Genomic DNA, 18,162 nt, shown 5'->3' on the forward strand with positions numbered 1-18,162 from the left:
TCACTCAGGGGTTCATCCCATCCCCTTAGGTGTTCGTTGTCCCCCACCAGTGCCTGGTAGGTGCCCAGTTATGTGATTCAGTTATAAATATACAAATATCTATTCATTTTCAGATTCTTTTCCCATATAGGTTACTACACAATATTGAGTAGAGTTCCCTGCACTATACAGTAGATCCTTGTTGATTATTTATATACAGTAGTGAGTATATGTTAATCCAACCTCCTAATTCATCCCTCCCCTACCCTTTCCCCTTTGGAAACCATAAGTTTGTTTTTTAATTCAGGTATATTTATTGAAGATAAAAAACTAAAAATTAATAAAAGAGTAAGTGGATTTCCACAAATGGCTAACACAAATGCCTAAGTTTGTTTTTGAGGTCTGTGACTGTTTCTTTTTTGTAAATAAGTTCATTTGTATCATCTTTTAGATTCCAAATATGTGGTATCATATGATATTTGTCATTTTCTAACTCACTTCAATTAGTATACTTATCTCTAGGTCCATTCATGTTGCTGCAAATGGCATTATTTCATTCTGTTATGGCTGAATAGTATTCCGTTGGGTATGTGCACCACTTCTTTTATCCATTCATCTGTCGATGGATACTTAGGTTTCTCCCATGTGTTTGCTATTTTAAATAGTGCTCAATGGACATTAGGGTGCATGCATCTTTTGGGATTAATGGTTTTCTCCTTATGTATGCCCAAGTGTGATTACTAGATCATATGGTAGCTGTATTTTTAGTTTCTAAAGGAACTTCCATATTATTCTCCATAGTGGCTGTACCAGTTAACATTCACACCAACAGTGTAGGAGGGTTTCCTTTTCTCCACACCCTCTACACCATTTGTTTGTAGACTTTTTGATGATGGCCATTCTGAACAGCGTGAGGTGATACCTCATTGAGTATTGATTTGCATTTTTCTAGTAATTAGGGATGTTGAGCATCTTTTCATGTGTTTGTTGGCCTTCTGTATGTCTTCCTTGGAGAAATGTCAATTTAGGTTTTCTGCCCATTTTTTTATTGGGTTGTTTTTTTGATATTGAGCTGCATGAGCTGTTTGTATATTTTGGAGATTAATCCTTTGTCCGTTGATTCATTTGCAAATATTTTCTCCCATTCTGAAGACTGTCTTTTCACCTTGTTTACGGTTTCCTTTGCTGTGCTAAAAGCTTTTCAGTTTAATTAGGTCCCATTTGTGTTTTTCTCATTACTTCAGGAGGTGGGTCAAAAAAGATCTTGGGGCCTCCCTGGTGGCGCAGTGGTTAAGAGTCCGCCTGCCGATGCAGGGGATACGGGTTCGTGCCCCGGTCTGGGAGGATCCCATATGCCGCGGAGCGGCTGGGCCCGTGAGCCATGGCCGCTGGGCCTGCGCGTCCGGAGCCTGTGCTCCGCAACGGGAGAGGCCACAACAGTGAGAGGCCCGCATACCGCAAAAAAAAAAAAAAAAAAAAAAAAAAAAAAAAAAGATCTTGGTGCGATTTATGTCAGAGTGTTTTACCTATGTTTTCCTCTAAGAGTTTTATGGTGTCTGGCCTTATATTTAGGTCTTTAATCCATTTGGAGTTTATTTTTGTGTATGGTGTTAGGGAGTGTTCTAATTTCATTCTTTACACGTAGCTGTCCAGTTTTTCTAGCACCACTTATTGAAGAGGCCGTCTTTGCTTCATTGTATATCCTTGCCTCCTGTTATAGATTCGGTGACCACAGGTGTATGGGTTTATCTCTGGGCTTTCTATCCTGTTCCATTGATCTGTATTTGTTTTTGTATGAGTACCATAGTGTCTTGATTACTGTAGCTTTGTAGTAGTATAGTGCTAAGTCAGGGACCCTGATACCTCCAGCTCCATTTCCCCCCCCCTGCCCCCACCCCACCAAATTGCTTTGGCTACTCAAGGTATTGCCATACAAATTGTAAAATTCTTTGTTCTAATTCTGTGAAAAATGCCATTGGTAATTTGATAGGGAGTACACTGAATCTGTAGATTGCTTTGGGTAGTACAGTCATTTTCACAACATTGGTTCTTCCAGTCCAAGAACATGGTATATCTCTCCATCTGTTTGTGTCATCTTTGATTTCATCAGTATCTTATACTTTGCTGCGAGCATACAGGTCTTTTGCCTCCTTAGGTATGTTTATTCCTAGATATTTTATTCTTTTTGTTGCAGTGGTAAATGGGATTGTTTCCTTAATTTCTCTTTCTGATCTTTCATCGTTAGTGTATAGGAACGCAATAGATTTCTGTTTGTTAATTTTGTATCCTGCAACTTTACTAAATTCATTGATTAGCTCTGGTAATTTTCTGGTAGCATCTGCACGAATTGCAGATTAAATCCCCACAATCGGCCCATGTTATGTTTTTCTAAAAACTGTAAGGGAGGAGACAAAACCATATACAGGTTGGCCCTAAGGAACACAAATAAACACATACATCCACATACACTTACAGGCACAGTGGGAAGACTCCACCTGCCCCCCCTTCTCCTGCTCTGTCTTCTGCCAGGATGCACTGGCAACAGGGGCTCACTCCAAATCCCCCACCCCCACCAGGACCAATGTGGCAGCAGGCAACTGGGTGATGAGGATCAGTGTGCAGGATTTTAAACTAGGATTATGAAGTTAAACAATACTAGAAATAGTGGGCAAACAGACCAAACCAGCACTTTATTTTAAAAAGTTTTATTCTGCAGATTTAGAAATTTGAGATTTTTTTTTAATAACTGCAAAAGAAATTCAGTCACACCTATTGATTGATTAACAGAATGTAGTGGTGTATTATCTAAACAGAAATTGTGCTGATGTGCCGTAATAAATTGTCTATTAGTAAAAAAATACACTTTAGGGCACAGCATCATATCACAAATTACAATAGGGATACTTCGCAAGAATTTATTCAAACTAGAGAATTCTGAGTAACTGTATCTTCTGAATGCAGCATTTAAAAATGTAACAACTCTGTGCATTCTTTTTCTTAAAAAACTGACCTTGTGTGTGTCATAGAAATGCTGCTTTATTGCTGCAGAGGTCAAAGTTCAAGGCTCAAGAGGTACAGGAGAGAATACAAAGGTAGCCTTAAGAAACTTGGTTTTGTTTATGTATAAAAAAGGTAAAGTTTATAAAAGTTAATTTACAAACCAAGAACAAAGTGGAATGCACGCCTTATGTACAAGCATCCTTAAAACATCAAAAGTTTTTAAATGCATAGCCAAAAAAAAAAAACAAAGGAGAGAGAAAACAACCACTGCCCCTTGCCAAACAAACAAAACAAAAAAAACCCCACCCCAAACCACACCATTATTTTCTTCTGGGTGATTACACATTTCTGAAACCACCAAATCCACAATTCACTCAATCTTTTCATGATACAGTATCTAGATGTGCACAAAAGCCATAAAAACTTAGTAATACACAGAATGATCTAAGAATTAAAAACACGAGGGTAAGGCATTCCTGCTGGTTAGTATGTCTATGGTGATATGGTTAACTTACAGATCCAAAGAGGCCACAGAACCAGTCTCACATGCTTTGGTGTCCTTCCCTAAGAAAAATGAGTTTTCATATACAGTAAGTAATTGTCTTCACTTGCCCCGCCCCGGCAAAAAAAAAAAAAAAAAAAAAAGCTATAAATTCCCCTTGCTGTACATTTCTGTTAAATCCACTACACTGGTTATACATTTGAGGTGCTTTTTAAAAACGTGTGATTACCTCATGCATAATAAAAATGTGTATGCCAGGCCAGGGCCATAATAAAGTCTGAAACAGTGTACTTTAGAAAGAACAGAACTCAAATGCACCCCATTTACTGGCTGGTATTTTAACGGAAATCAATATGTGAAGTTAAGCAGTGACCATACAAAAGTACAAAACTCATTACAAAGCATCACTTCTTGGAGCCCGTAGCCAACACCAACCCCCAACATGCAGCAGGCAGCATGTTTCTCAAGAACGATTCAGGGGATGTTCACTCAGCCTCTCCAGTTCAAACAAAGTGTGTGATACTAACACACTGCAGTATCAATTCTAGGAAAGGTATAATACTTGATGGAGTGGTTCCATTTAGATTTAGTAAGTTTAACCCAGTTTCACATTATTTAACCAAGTTCCTATATTTTAAGAATTAAAAGTGGTCAATCAGGACAGAAACACAGTTTGCTCCAACAAGATAATTTGGATCTCCAGGAAGACACTTGTTTTGCCAGGTTTTAGGATCGCCTACGAGAGAAAAAAAAGTTCATGTCATTTCTGGTTGGTTAAACTGCTATCTGTAATGCTTTGCAATCATGGGACAAACACTAACATATATATATTTAGATACAATTTTCCTCTTCTTCAGCATACTGCACTTGTACCAAAACTCTTAGTGCTATATATATACTTCATTGGAGACCCACTGGAATCTAATGATCCAAAAGCTGTTGCAGATTTCTCTTTTATTTTTTATGATGTTTTCAAGTTCGAGCCCTTTAAAAAATGAATAAAAGTTAGGGTGATCATGTGCCTGGGACAGTTCCAGTTTGCCTGAGTCCAAACACTTATTAAGAGTACCCTTCTTGGGCTTCCCTGGTGGCGCAGTGGTTGAGAGTCTGCCTGCCGATGCAGGGGACACGGGTTCGTGCCCCGGTCCGGGAAGATCCCACATGCCACGGAGCGGCTAGGCCCGTGAGCCATGGCCGCTGAGCCTGTGCGTCCAGAGCCTGTGCTCCACAATGGGAGAGGCCACAACAGTGAGAGGCCCGCATATCGCAAAAAAAAAAAAAAAAAAAAAAAGAGTACCCTTCTTTCACTTTCATAAGTTTGGACTAGACAATAATTACGATTACCCCATTTGAGCTGAGTATGGTAACACCTTTCTCACACTTGACAGACCAAATGAAACCCTGAACATTCTGCAGAATTTCGGTTTAAGGAGCCTCCTCCCCTTTACAAAAAAAAAAAAAAAAATTCATTGAGACTGGGCCAGAGATTCTTAGCCCTGATATATAACACATTATGATGTATAACACATTCATGATGCTTCCAAAAGTCACTGAACTGAGTAAGACTGAAGCAGGGCCTGGGCTTTGGAGTTTTTAACCAGCTTTTAACCAGGTGATTTGAGATTTGCAGCTACAGCTAAGGAGCCCTGGCAGTGGACTCAACGTAAAGAAGGCTGGGACAGCCGTACATCTCTTGTGTCCATGGTAAGTGACGGTCAAAGCTGCTGCCTGTAAAGCAACAGTTCTCCACCAGGAGCAGTTCTGCCCCCTAGGGGACAATGTCTGGAGGCAATTTTGCTTGTCACAACTGGCATCTAGCGGGTGGAGGCCAGGGAGGCTACTAAACACCCCACAGGGCCAAGGCTGAGAAACCCTGCAGACTGTAAGCTGTCCATTACCTAAGCGACGTCTGAGTCATGGTGGGCTCAGCAGTTTAAAACAGAGGGGTTTAACTTCACAGATACACGTGGGCTTATGCAATACTGCAGATAAATTGTTTAGGCAATGAGATAGTTATGACAACTCTTGGGAAAAACTTTATCTTTAGGTTCAAAATTCTTTCCAATATACTAATAAATGCTTCTTGGAATTAAGTCAGTAGCTATCAAAATCTACCCTTGACTTTATAAAACAGAAATTTATAGTAGCAAAAGCATTCCGAAGCCACACAGAATTTACATAAAATTACATTTCTCTTCTAGGTGTACATACTCAAATTTAACACAGGAAAAAGTAAGTTGTTTCAATCTAACAAAATAACATGTTCTGTGGCACAAAACAAATTATATGAAGCATACTGATTTTTTTCATATATGGAAAAAATCCCTTCTAAAACAAGTAACGACAGATAGTTACTTTAAGGACTCTCAACCTATTTTGGGTTAGAGGACGATCACAGTCCACACTAAAACCTGACTTTCGGAATATGTTTTAAATGCAGTTTTATTAATGTTAATTCATTAGTTCAAACTAGGCTAATAAAATGTTTCTCAGTGGAGTTCCTGAAGAACTTTTCCCAGAAAATGGGGTACCTGTGAATATATATGTAATATTTTATGCTGGGTAATATTAAAATATGTTCTTTACACTGTAAAACTCTATTTCATACTGTACCAAACTAACACTGTATAATGCTCATCTGATGTATCAAAAATTCAGAAGAAATTTAAATTCTTTTTTTTCTACATCAGGTTCAATTAAAGTGTTCTATGCCATAAATATAGAAAGTTCTTGGCTTTAGTCTAACTGACTTAGTCACCCAAGGAAGTGAGAAATGTGAAAATGCAATGGAAGCTTTGAAATTATAATCTCGACAGCAAAAAGCCATTTTAAAAGTGTATTACAGAAGTTATTTTGAATTTTACATGGAAAAACCATGGCCAAGTATGATCACAGTGTAAGGTCTTTTATCTTTCAAGTTTCTCTAGTGTGTGTGCACCTACACACATACACCTACAAAGTATATACTTTGTAGACTGAGAAATAGTAACCAAAAATATTATTACATAAAGGAATCAAATCATTTTAGTATAAAGACGAAAATGCATATATATGTAGGACAATATCAATTCTCCCACCTCATCTTAAAAATTTTGACAGAATAATTTTGTTGAACACCAAGAACAGTCAACCTTTGGCCAAATCATCAACGTTTACAAGGCAGAAGCTTCTCTACCTTTCAGTTTTCATTTACAATATATGCACCACAAATAAACTCCAAAACACTGGTGATGCCTACAAGGCCACAGGAACAGAGGGAGGATCTGTGCACAGACTGCATGGGTAGCTCCGTCAGCCCAGGGGTCAATCAACGACAGTACCCAAAGCCCCCAAAGGACAGAGTGAAGACAGCATACCCGACGAGGAGTCGGATGATTTTAGAGCAAAAGACCAACCGTCAGGAGTCATGGACGCACAGTGTGGTAAGCGCAGCTCCACGGGCTTCAGGAACTTGAGGCCATGGGGCCCGCACATCACTAAGGGGCTCAGCAGGGTCTCACCTGGGGCGGGGGGAGAGAGGTTAGACAGCTGGCTTCCTTCTAGACCCACAGTTCTCCTCACCCTCCTTCTAACCATATGCTTTGAAGCCAAAGAGGTTAGTTTTCTGTAGTAGCACTGACCAAGAAAAATGTAACAGGCGCCACAGATGTAACTTAATATTTTCCAGTAGCCACATTAAAAAGGAACAGTTGAATTTTAATATTTTATATAACCCAATATATCCAAAACATTATTTCAACATGTGAGCAATATACTGAATCTTTGAAACTGGTGTGTATTTTACACTTCTAGCCCATTTCAATTAAAATAGCCACAATTCAAGTGCTAAATAGCCACAACGTTGCTGGTGGCTACTTCATTCAATCACAGTATTCTTATGGTATAAGACATACTCAAACATTTTACAAATGTTACTTTTATCTTGTGTTTTTAATGTTGTATTTGCTACAGACTTGGTTTAAGAGATTCACACAGGAGGGCCAACATGTTAGTATTCTGGCAAAATGTATGAAAATGAGCTAAAATAATGTATTTAAGGAAGCAAAGCACTGCTAAAATATTCTAAAAGAAGTTGCAGCATGGTTCATTATCATATCACCCTGACAGATCTGGAAGACTGTGAAAAATAAGAGCATTCCTAGATTCCTGAAGCAGCTCAGAAACACACACCGCAACAGCCGATGGGGATGCTTCCTCCTCTGCGGCGTGTTCACTTGTGCTAGGTCTGCGCAGTGAGGAAGACCTAACCCGAGAGCCTGACATTCCACCAGCAGGTGGCGGCACAGAGCAAGGCCTTTGGAGTGGGTGTTACCTAATCCATCTCTAGAGCTGCAAGGCAGGAACGACTCAAAGACAAATCTGGTGAGGTTGGCTAAGACTGGCTGGCAGGTCCAGGAGTGCCCAATGACCCGTCCCCTACTGCCACCGTCACAGTGAAGGTAGCACAGGCTCCCCTCTCCACAGTGCTCATTTGAGAGGCCCTCCCTAGTAGAAGGAACTTGAGGGCAGCCAGGGTGGGGGGAGAATAGAGGTCTAGGGTATCCTGTCTACTGAGCACAATAAGCTTTGAAGAGCGCACGGGGCAACTGGAGTTACTGAAACGAAGCAGGAAATCACACACTCACCTTTCTCCTTATCCAAAGGCGGGAGGATGCTGTTGTCTCGGCAGACCTTGAAATAGATTTCCTGCTCGACCCCCTCAGGTATGGCTCCTTGTGGGATAATTATACTAACGCCGGTCTCTATGGAGCTCAGCACCCCGCCGTTGCTGTTAAATACGCCGCGGGCAGTGGCCACCACGGTGTGACCATCCTCATCTTCATCCTCTTCTACAGCTGAGGGACTGAGAGTTCAGAAATGGCTAATGAGTACATTCCTAGTGACATACAGGAGCTTTCACTGCTAGTCTGGTCCGTGGTTTCATTCTATTTTTATCTCTGCATATAATCAAGCAGTTACTTACTTTAATAAGTTTTCAGTGACTGAGAGACTTTACTCACAGGGATAACTATGCATATTCTTCCTCAAGAAGTCAATGTCATTTTTATTATTTATTTATTTATTATTATTATTATTTTTGCGGTGTGCGGGCCTCTCACTGTTGTGGCCTCTCCCGTTACGGAGCACAGGCTCCGGATGCACAGGCTCAGCGGCCATGGCTCACGGGCCCAGCCGCTCCGCGGCATGTGGGATCTTCCCAGACCGGGGCACGAACCCGTGTCTCCTGCATCGGCAGGCGGACTCTCAGCCACTATGCCACCAGGGAAGCCCTCAATGTCATTTTTAAAGGTAACTAGTCAAGTTACCTTCATTACTGATTTTTGCAATCAGAACATGCAAAGCCTGATCACTGCTCACCCAATATTTTACATCCATGAAATTGGTGTTTTAAAACTGATGGCACATCATGGTTTAATTGGTAGCATGTTTTTTCCTTCTTAGTGATACGTAAGACAGTGGTGCATCTCACAACTGATGGCATCTTAGACCTGATAAAATACACTAATTAGGCTCGCTCTCTCCTGAGGATTTCTGGTGTGCATACTATGGCCTTCCCTCCCCACTCCCTAAGCACAGACGCCCAATTCCGTGAGGTAATAAAGACTCTGGTGTGGGCAATCGCTCATGAAGAGGAGTTGGTCCATTCACGCGGTTCACACAAAGACGCCCGAGGCAGAGGGGATGTGGTACCAATTCTCCTTCAAAAGTGCAGGTTCTCAGGACTTCCTGAAGCAAAGTTTTGAGCCAGGACTAAAGGTGAGCAGAAAGATGGGCCAAGAAAATGAAAGTAAGTGCAGGGAGCTGCGGCTTCACTCCTCCGTGGCCAGAGCGGTGGGCATGGGCACCGCAGGGCCCCTGTGAGGGGGCCTGCTCCTCCACATCCCCTGGCTGTCCTGTCCTTCCGCTCGGGAGGCAGCCTGCAGGTGGCCCGCGAGTACTTTCTGCGTCAGTGGCTTAGGGAGGTTTCTGCGTAGCCAGCACGGGTCTGGTCGGTCACTGTGCAGATGAGGGAAGGGGTGTAGGGAGCGCGGCTCCAGGCAGGCTGGCTTCATCTCATTTGCTCAGCCATCTGACCAAAACTATTAAGAAAGCTCTTTTTTAAACAACCATTTTGAGGTTATTACATCTTTACTTCTTTTCAAACTCACTGCTGAATAAACAGTGGATGAAGAATACAGATACTCTATTATTTTGGGGATATTCTCCAAACGTGCCTCCCCAGCTGGAGGTCAGAGGTCATGGGAAGCCAGGGCTGGTTAGGAGTCTGGCTCTGACGTCAGAAGTCAGACCAGTGGCTGGGTCTAGGCTCCCTGAGCACGGCTGTGTGACCCTGAAATACAGTGCCTCTCAGCCTAGGTTCTTACACAATGGAGATAATGAGCACCAGCGTTAATGCCTCCTGCAGAACCTTTAATCAGTCATTCCAACATTTTGGACAACACCATTCAGCTTAAAGTTTGAGTTGAAATCATCAGTAAGGTTCCCAAAACTACACCCAACTCATGTGAGAGACATCACCAGGCCAAGAAAAAGGCAAAAATCTTACCTCACAGGCACAGCTTTAGGCCCTGTGCTGATACTGTTTACTTGATATTTAGGCTTATTATCTGCGTGGACAGAGAACGTCTCAACTCCACTGTCAAACTCCGGAGGCTGCGTGGAACCGTGTGCTTTCACCAGAGTTTTCGGAGAAGTGGGGGCTTTGGAAGACAAGTCAGGTTTATGTGCAGTTTCACTCGTCAGGAGATTGTGACTGAATTTAGGACTTTCAAACTTGCGTTCAAATGGCCGCGCAGAACTTGTATATGGTTTTGGTGTGAATCGATTGTATGCTGGAGTGATCATTTTCTGAGTCTGTTCGGCCCCGTTAGCTGGGGCTTTATCTGGGAAACTTTTCTGGGGATAGAAAGCAGACTGGGCAGCATCTTCTCGGTTGGCTGGTCTGTAAGCTGCTGGCTTATTCTGAGATGGAGGTGGGTCTGGTTTGGACACTAAAGAGCTCTGAAAATCCAATGACATGGAATTACCTGAAAAACACACACATATAAGTACTTCAAAAACTTCCTGAAAACAGATACTGAATTACTATGTTGTACATCAAAACTAATACTATAAGTCAACTATACTTCAAAAAGAAAAACAATGAAGTACATTCGGTGGCTTGAACAAAAAAAGAATTACAAACCCATCTCTAACGGACTGTAATGGTTTGTGAGATGGAAAAGATGTTATAATGGGTCAAGAATAAAATCTATCCAGATAAGTAATTCATTCATGAAAGTATCAACAAGTGGTAATCTGTGGGAGACCGTGGTGACCATGTTAAACTAAGTTTTTAGGAATAAATCTTGAAACAACTTTTCATCCATACAGAAAACAAAAACCAAAACGCCCTTCCTGACACAAGTTCTAACAGTCATCTGATGTCCCCCTCATCTTAACCTGTCCTGGTGTCAGAGTCAATGACTGGGTCTGGGTCAGCAGTCTGAGGACAATCTTGACCCCTGGTGGCCGTGTGTGATGCTGAGGGGCCAGGAGGTAGCAGGGACACCTGGGACAGTGTTCATGTACCTGCTGCCTGGAGTCAGGGTCATGTGGCTGGGAGTCCTGGCCTCCAGAGACTGGCATCAGAGTGACCCCGCTCCAGTGTCCACAATAAATTAGAAACAGAATGACAAAACTGGCCATGTTAAATTAAAAAAAAATCAGTACTACAAAACTCACCATAATTAAAGTTAAAAAAGAAAAGTCACAGATTGGCAGAAGCTATGTACATGTATAACTGATTTAAAAAAAAATTAGGATCCAAAACCTATGAAGAATACCTATACATCCATAAGAAAGAATCAACCAATAGGAAAATAGGCAAAGACCTGAACAAGCAAAAACACAAGTGAAGACTAGACTAACCAGTAATCATACAATAAGATACTCAACATCACTATTAATAAAGAAAATGCAAAACAAAAACAAAAAACATCATTTCACATCCATTAAATTGGCAAAACTTACAAGTTTGGTAATGCCAAGCACTGGCAAAGATGTGGAATACCAGAAATTTCCATGTACAGATCTTCCTCGACTTCCCAGGGGAGGTTCAAAGTCAAAAATGTGCTTAATACACAGGACCTACCAGAACATCGTAGCTCAGCCCAGCCTCCCTGAACGTGCTCAGAATACTCTCACTAGCCTACAGTTGGGGCAAGATCATCTAACACGAAATATTATAATAAAGTGTTAAATATCTCATGTGATCTATTGAATACTGTCCTGTAAGTAAAAAACAGACTGGCTCTCTGGGTCCAGGACAGTTCAGAGTGTGTCAGTTATTCACCCCCGTGATGCAGCGTATGACTGGGGGCTCTTCTCACAGCAGCTGCCCAGCTTCACGAGAGATTGTATTGCTTATTGCTAACCTGAGAAAAGATCGAAATTCGAAGTAGTTTCTAGTGAATGTTTATCGCTTCTGCACCACGTAAAGTCAAACCGTCATAAGTCAGGGACCCTCTGTACCGCTGGTGGCAGTGCAACATAGCACCAACTGAATTCTATGAAATAATTAAGGAAAAAATCATATCAGTGCTATACAAACTCTTCCAGAAATGAGAGAAAGAGGGAACACATCCCAGCTCTCTTTCATGAAACTAGCACAACTCTGATACCAAAACCAGACAAGGACATTATAAGGAAATTATAAACCAAAGCTCCTTGTGAACATACTAAGATAACTTATTACAGAAACAGAATGAAGGAGACAAATCTTAGGATCATCTTAGTATGTTTGGCCCCCTGTATCTGCAGATGCCCAGTCCATGGACACAGAGGGTCGACTGTACTACACCAGTTACACAGGGGACTTGTGTATCCGCAGATTTCAGTGTGCATGGTGGGATGGGGGTGAAGTGGTGGTGGTGGGGGGGTCCTGGAATCAGCCCCCTGCAGATACTGAGGGACAATGTACATACAAGAAGAAAACAGTTGACAAAATGCTTTCAGCAAACTAGGACTAGAAGGGAACATTCTAAACATAATAAAAGGCACCTACAAAAAACCCTACAGCTAACATTGTAACGGTGAAACATTCAATCCTTTCTCCCCACAATGGGGAACTAACAAAAGATGTCTGCCACCATCACTTCAACTCAACATTTTACTATGGTGTCTCAGCCAGTGCAAAAATGGCATAAGGTTTGGAGAGTAAAAATTTAAACTTTATCTGCAGACATGATAGTGTGTAAAGAAAATCCTAACATAAAGTAATATCAAATTATACCCCTGGGATTGGACTCCTACATAAATACAGAGGAGCACTGTTTCTAGTGGCAAAACATCACCAGGAGATGGGTGAACTGTGGTGTATCCTTTGAAAGCACCAAATGAGAAGAGAGATGTTGGGAGGGTGGAGACAACAGTCCCTTCCAGGACGTCTAACGGCCGTGGAGCTGGGAAGGTGGCATGAGGCAGTGGCACTTGCTGGAAGGCAAAGGGAAGGATTATGGGGAAGGGGAGAGGAAGATGAAGGAAGCAGGACAGGGGTGAGAGGAGCTGGGCCAGTGGCCCGGGAAGAGACAGTTACTGCTCAGAGATGTGAAGGAGAAGACGTGGGTTCACACGCAGGGACGCCACCCTGAGGTGAGCGCTCTGGAGCTGATGGGATCTATCTCGATGAGCCTCCGCCACAGAACACAAATGCAAAGACGAGGTGCTCAGGGACACGTATTATGTGAAATTCTACAGCCGCCCTATGGCCGCCCTATATCCACGTGAGAAGACGGACATCACCATCATTTTTACAAACCACCATTCAAACATTTAGTTTTGGGTGTACTGGTAAACAAAAACAACTTTCAGCAATTAAGCTATGTTAAGGAGGCAGATTAAAATCTATTTAGCTAAAAGGCTTGTCCGATATAACTGTCATTATCATAAAAAGGAAGAAATTCTTTTAACAAAACCCCTTATTTTTCGCTGTTCTCAGCCCAGAGGTTTCGAGCACGTACTTTTTATCTTCTAAGTGTGAGTCTATTACAGTGGTCCTGCCAACTCCTGAGCCACCTACCTTCGCCGAGTGTCCCCTTGGTGTGTGAGTGGAGGCTGAGGGTGGTGCTAGGGCCAGGCTGGGCGGCCTGGCTGTACTGGGCAGGCGGCGGCGGAGGGGGTGGTGTGGCCTGCAGTGGGTCATAGCGCTTCTCCCCAAACGGCCTGTCCACAGCTTCAGCCTCAGCAGACTTCCCCCTGTGGAAAAATGAGGAAATGCCAACGCCTGCAGATGGATCCACATTTACAAAGCAAGTTCCCATTCTTCTAAGTATCCCTGAGTTTTTTTTTTTTAATTGAGAATTTCACAATTTACCCTTATGAGTATGGGTACTCTACCAAAATACACAAACGAGTTCAACCAGTCATCAGCACAAGAGATGTAAAGACAGCACAGGTATTTTAAGAATATTAGTAAAACATCCAAAAGATGGCAACCAAAAGGCAGATGAAATTCGGGGTATATTTGTACTATTCAACACTGTAGTCTACAAAAAATAGTAATGGCTGGTAGGTTTAATGATGTCTTCCAAATATTCTGAAAAATATTTATTGGCCCAAATCCTCATTAGATTCCCTTCTGGTGTAGTGCCTAAGAAGGCATGAAGCGCCAGCTTCTGGCACAGGCTAGGCACCACAGAAGGTGATGTCACGGGCCAGGGGCTGGCAAGCCCTTAGCCAAGGGCTGATAAGAAATGCTATCAGCTTCTTGGCCATACGGCCTCTGTCACAGCTATTCAAACTCTGCCCCAAAGCAGCCAAAAACAGCTTGTAAATGAAAGGGTACTGCTGTGTTCTGGACAGTTTTTTTACTTCAAAATTTGCCCTGGATTTACCAGATCCATTTTTTGTTTAGCAATTGCTACAGTAACAAATACTGTTTGATTTTTAAGGCTCATTTAAATCAAATTGTGAACACATGCTTATTTTTTCAGATTGCCAATTGTTAATATAGAACACGTAAAATTCACACAAAAGAAATCTTTTAAACAGGACCCATAGTTGCAACACTGCCCTCTGAGCTCTGCAGAGCCAAGCTGCACCAGCTTTACGTGCACACGCAGTCACACAGACACTTGGAATGTACTTCCACAGAAGACTACTGTTGCAGAGTCTAGTCATGATCAGCTTTAAAGCTGCGCCATTATCTCATTTTGGGTGTTTGGACTAAGCACTGAAGACGACGTTAACACCTGCAAGTGCACGTAATGCCAGTGCCACGGCGAGGGACCCTCACGTCACAGCCTCACACCAGTGCCCCGTCTTACCACATGACGCTCCTTTCCAAGTAGCCAGAGCTAGTATAAGAGCCAAGAAATCTAGGTGATGGCAAAGCAAGCGCAACAGAAAAATTAAAGAAAACGATCAATCTAAGTTTGCAGCAAACAGAACTCAAATGTCATTTTAAAGCATCAACCAAAAAACACACATCCACCATTTCAGCATACTTCAGTCTATAAAAGAAACCATCAAAAAAAAAAAAGACAAAACAAGAAACCATCACTGGCTCTCATTTAGCTCGGGACACCAGCAGCCGGTGGAGACATGGAACGCAGCTAGGCCCCGCCTGCCCACCCTCCACACATGGGGCTCTGGTGGGCAGCAGTGTGGCTAAGCTTCACTCCTTGGCCCGCTGCCCACTCCTGGTGCTGAACAAAGAAATGAAATAAAGCAGCGGGTTCTAAAGAAGTGGGGGCGAGTGCTCTGTTGAAAGAAAGGGGGCTAGGCACAGAAGTCCAGAGTGAAAACACAGAAGTGACGCAGCACCACAGCTAGCACGGTAAGGACACATGATCAACACGTGCTCCTTCAGAGCCTGACGCTGAGCCCCGAGGTGGGCAGAGCTGCCATGCTGACTCCCTTGGTCTCTACCTCTCTCATCTAATTATGCCACATGCACACAAAACCACCTAACGCCAATCTTAGGCTTAACTCTTGTAAGCTGAAAAACACCAACATGTGTCTTGAGACCTGGAAGTCTCATGGTAGGCTGCGTCTTCAGAGGTAGATATTCCAGTGACAGAAATCCCATTAGATGCCCTGAAGGAGACAACTCAATCTCTGAGCTGCAGCACGTGCACAGACCCAGATGGAGCCTGCTCTTCTAGCCCTGGCTTGGAACCCTGGCAACTCCTAACTTGTTTTGCAGGTGATGTCAAGGCTGCTGTCTCCTCACCTCTCCCAGCATCAATGTGGCTCAACAGACTGTAAGACTGGGTGACAGCTGCCTGCTTCTGGGGCACTTATCCTGTGCTATCAAAGACTTCTCCCTGCTCTAATGCCCACCATTTTTAAGGTTTGCTTTTAAGTGGAACAAAAGCACGTATTATCTGGAAGACGGTAACTTTGTTATTTCTATATTTTACCTTAGAGGATAAGGCCTGTAGGCAATCTATTGATGACAAACAGTAAATAGTTTTGAAATGTAAGACAAAGAGGGTCCCATATTTTAAACTATTTTCCAATTATTAAAGCTGTATTAATTGGGCAAAAGAGTAAAACAGAATTAGAAAGGGAAGGTATAGAAACAACTTCCTGCTGAGTCATCTTCTAGGACACTCGAGTCTCCTTTCCAACTCTCTAACCATTAAAAACCTATATGGGAGGGCTTCTCTGGTGGTGCAGTGGTTAAGAATCCACCTGCCAATGCAGGGGACATGGGTTCGAGCCCTGGTCCGGGAAGATCCCACATGCGGCGGAGCAACTAAGCCTGTGTGCCACAATGACTGAGCCTGTGCTCTAGAGCCCACGAGCCACAACCACTGAAGCCCACGCACCTGGAGCCCATCGTCTGCAACAAGACCGCAATGAGAAGCCCACGCACCACAACAAAGAGTAGCCCCCACTCGCCACAAATAGAGAAAGCCCTCGTGCAGCAAGGAAGACCCAACGCAGCCAAAAATAATTTTTTTAAAAAACCTTATTATATGGGAAAATGCAGCATTACTTTCATATACAAAGGAAGGAAAGGCATCCTAGTATCCATCTCAAGTTAGACTTTCTCACCCCATAACACTACCAACAGTAAACAGTAATATCAAACCGAGTCTGCAGTGAATCTACAGAGACAGACGTGATCTCTTTCTCATGGGACCTCTGCCCAGCAAACACTGGTTCCTCCCAGGGCTGTGGACGTGAGAAGGAGCACGCCGGGGCCTGTGCTGAGCCTTGGTCACTCCACATGGAATGACTGAGCCCCTCCACCGCCAAGTGCTCGGCAGTGTTCTAGACCATGTCTGAAAGCTATACGTCAGAGATATATTATTGAGTCTTCTCTCTAGAGAACAAGATTCACACAAAACCAAAAATGCCTTGTCATCGGATTACCTAGCAAAACTTTTACTTTTTAGACCTAAACGTATCCTGTTAAGGCTGTATTCTATTTACCAAGTATGTAAAGGGATAAATAAAATCTCTCTTTAAACTGGACTCCCTTCTGAGAGGAATGAATATGTTTAAACGGCTTCAGTCAAAGTGGTGACACCCTTCCATCTCACGGAAGGTGAGCTCCTCAGGCTCCACGCCCGGCTCGTCCTGGTCTGGACTCTCTCCAGTTGCACTGGGCACCCCTCTAGGCTTGTGTTAGGGGAGGCTCACAACACTCGTGCAAGACTGTCTGCTTCAAACAGAGCCTGCACTGCACCACTCACAGTTCGCAGCTGTGTTTCTCATAAACTGCTTTCTTCCGTAGACAGAGATTTAAATGGATAACAGTGGAAAAGGTTTTAAATCTTCACTTTAAATGATGTCTTAGAAGGCAAGTGGTAATTAAAAGTAGGTTTTTAGGGACTTCCCTGGTGGCACAGTGGTTAAGAATCCGCCTGACAATGCAGGGGACACAGGTCCGAGCCCTGATCCGGGAAGATCCCACAAGCCACGGAGCAACTAAGCCCGTGCACCACAACTACTGAGCCTGTGCTCTAGACCCTGCAATCCACAGCTACTGAGTCCGCGCACCTAGAGCCCGTGCTCCGCAACAAGAGAAGCCACCGCAATGAGAAGCCGGCGCACCGCAACGAAGAGTAGCCCCCACTCGCCGCAACTCGAGAGAGCTCGCGCGCAGCAACGATGACCCAATACAGCCATAAATAAATAAATAAAATTTTTTTTAAAGTAGGCTTTTAATATTAGAGGTTTTAAAGTATATTCTAAAAGAATTTTCACTGATCAGCAAGTAACAAATGATATGTTCAGACAGTCCGAAGCATCTAATTCAGTAAAGATCTTCATGCTTTTAAACTTAGGCACAAAAGTGATTTGTGGTTGCTTTTTAATGTCTCATCTTGGCTATGCAGAACTACAGTCCTAGTTATTCACTCAAACACTAATGCAGGTATCCCCAGGGAGATTATCTAGATGGGCCCTTCTCAAGAGGACTTAACAGCTTCCCTGAGCTCCGAGACCACTAGCATTTCCCTTCCTGCCCTGCAGACTTAGGACTTGCTCAGCCCGGCCCCACAACTGCGTAAACAAATCCCTTGTAATAAATCCACATCTATTTCCATTCTTGTGGGCCTGTTCTGCTCAAGTATGAACCCACCTGTGCCTGTGTGGGTTTATATTCCACTCTCAGAACCAAATTCACCATCAGTCAGGGTTCAACCAGCGGCAGAACCAGAATGGGATACGAACTCATGCAGGCA

The 18,162-nt window shown here is 43.1% G+C and overlaps 1 protein-coding gene across 10 annotated transcripts in view; it reads right to left on the reverse strand.

The window, feature by feature from the left end:
* Window positions 1–2,717: 2,717 nt before the first annotated feature.
* TJP1 (tight junction protein 1) overlaps window positions 2,718–18,162 on the reverse strand; it is a 119,934-nt gene continuing 104,489 nt past the window's right edge. For 4 of the 10 annotated variants that reach the window (XM_060097517.1, XM_060097511.1, XM_060097516.1 and 1 more), the window contains 5 exons: window positions 13,542–13,717; window positions 10,029–10,509; window positions 8,107–8,324; window positions 6,838–6,981; window positions 2,718–4,217 (listed from right to left, as the gene is read on the reverse strand). In XM_060097517.1, coding sequence (XP_059953500.1) covers window positions 4,123–4,217; window positions 6,838–6,981; window positions 8,107–8,324; window positions 10,029–10,509; window positions 13,542–13,717 — 1,114 coding nt within the window. In that variant the 3' untranslated portion in view covers window positions 2,718–4,122. Of the gene's footprint in view, window positions 4,218–6,837; window positions 6,982–8,106; window positions 8,325–10,028; window positions 10,510–11,898; window positions 12,031–13,541; window positions 13,718–18,162 lie in introns of those variants that run through there. The other 6 variants (XM_060097519.1, XM_060097515.1, XM_060097514.1 and 3 more) reach the window with 3 other exon arrangements.

Source organism: Mesoplodon densirostris, chromosome 4 (genome assembly GCF_025265405.1).
Source record: "Mesoplodon densirostris isolate mMesDen1 chromosome 4, mMesDen1 primary haplotype, whole genome shotgun sequence".
NCBI classification, from domain to species: Eukaryota; Metazoa; Chordata; class Mammalia; order Artiodactyla; family Ziphiidae; genus Mesoplodon; species Mesoplodon densirostris.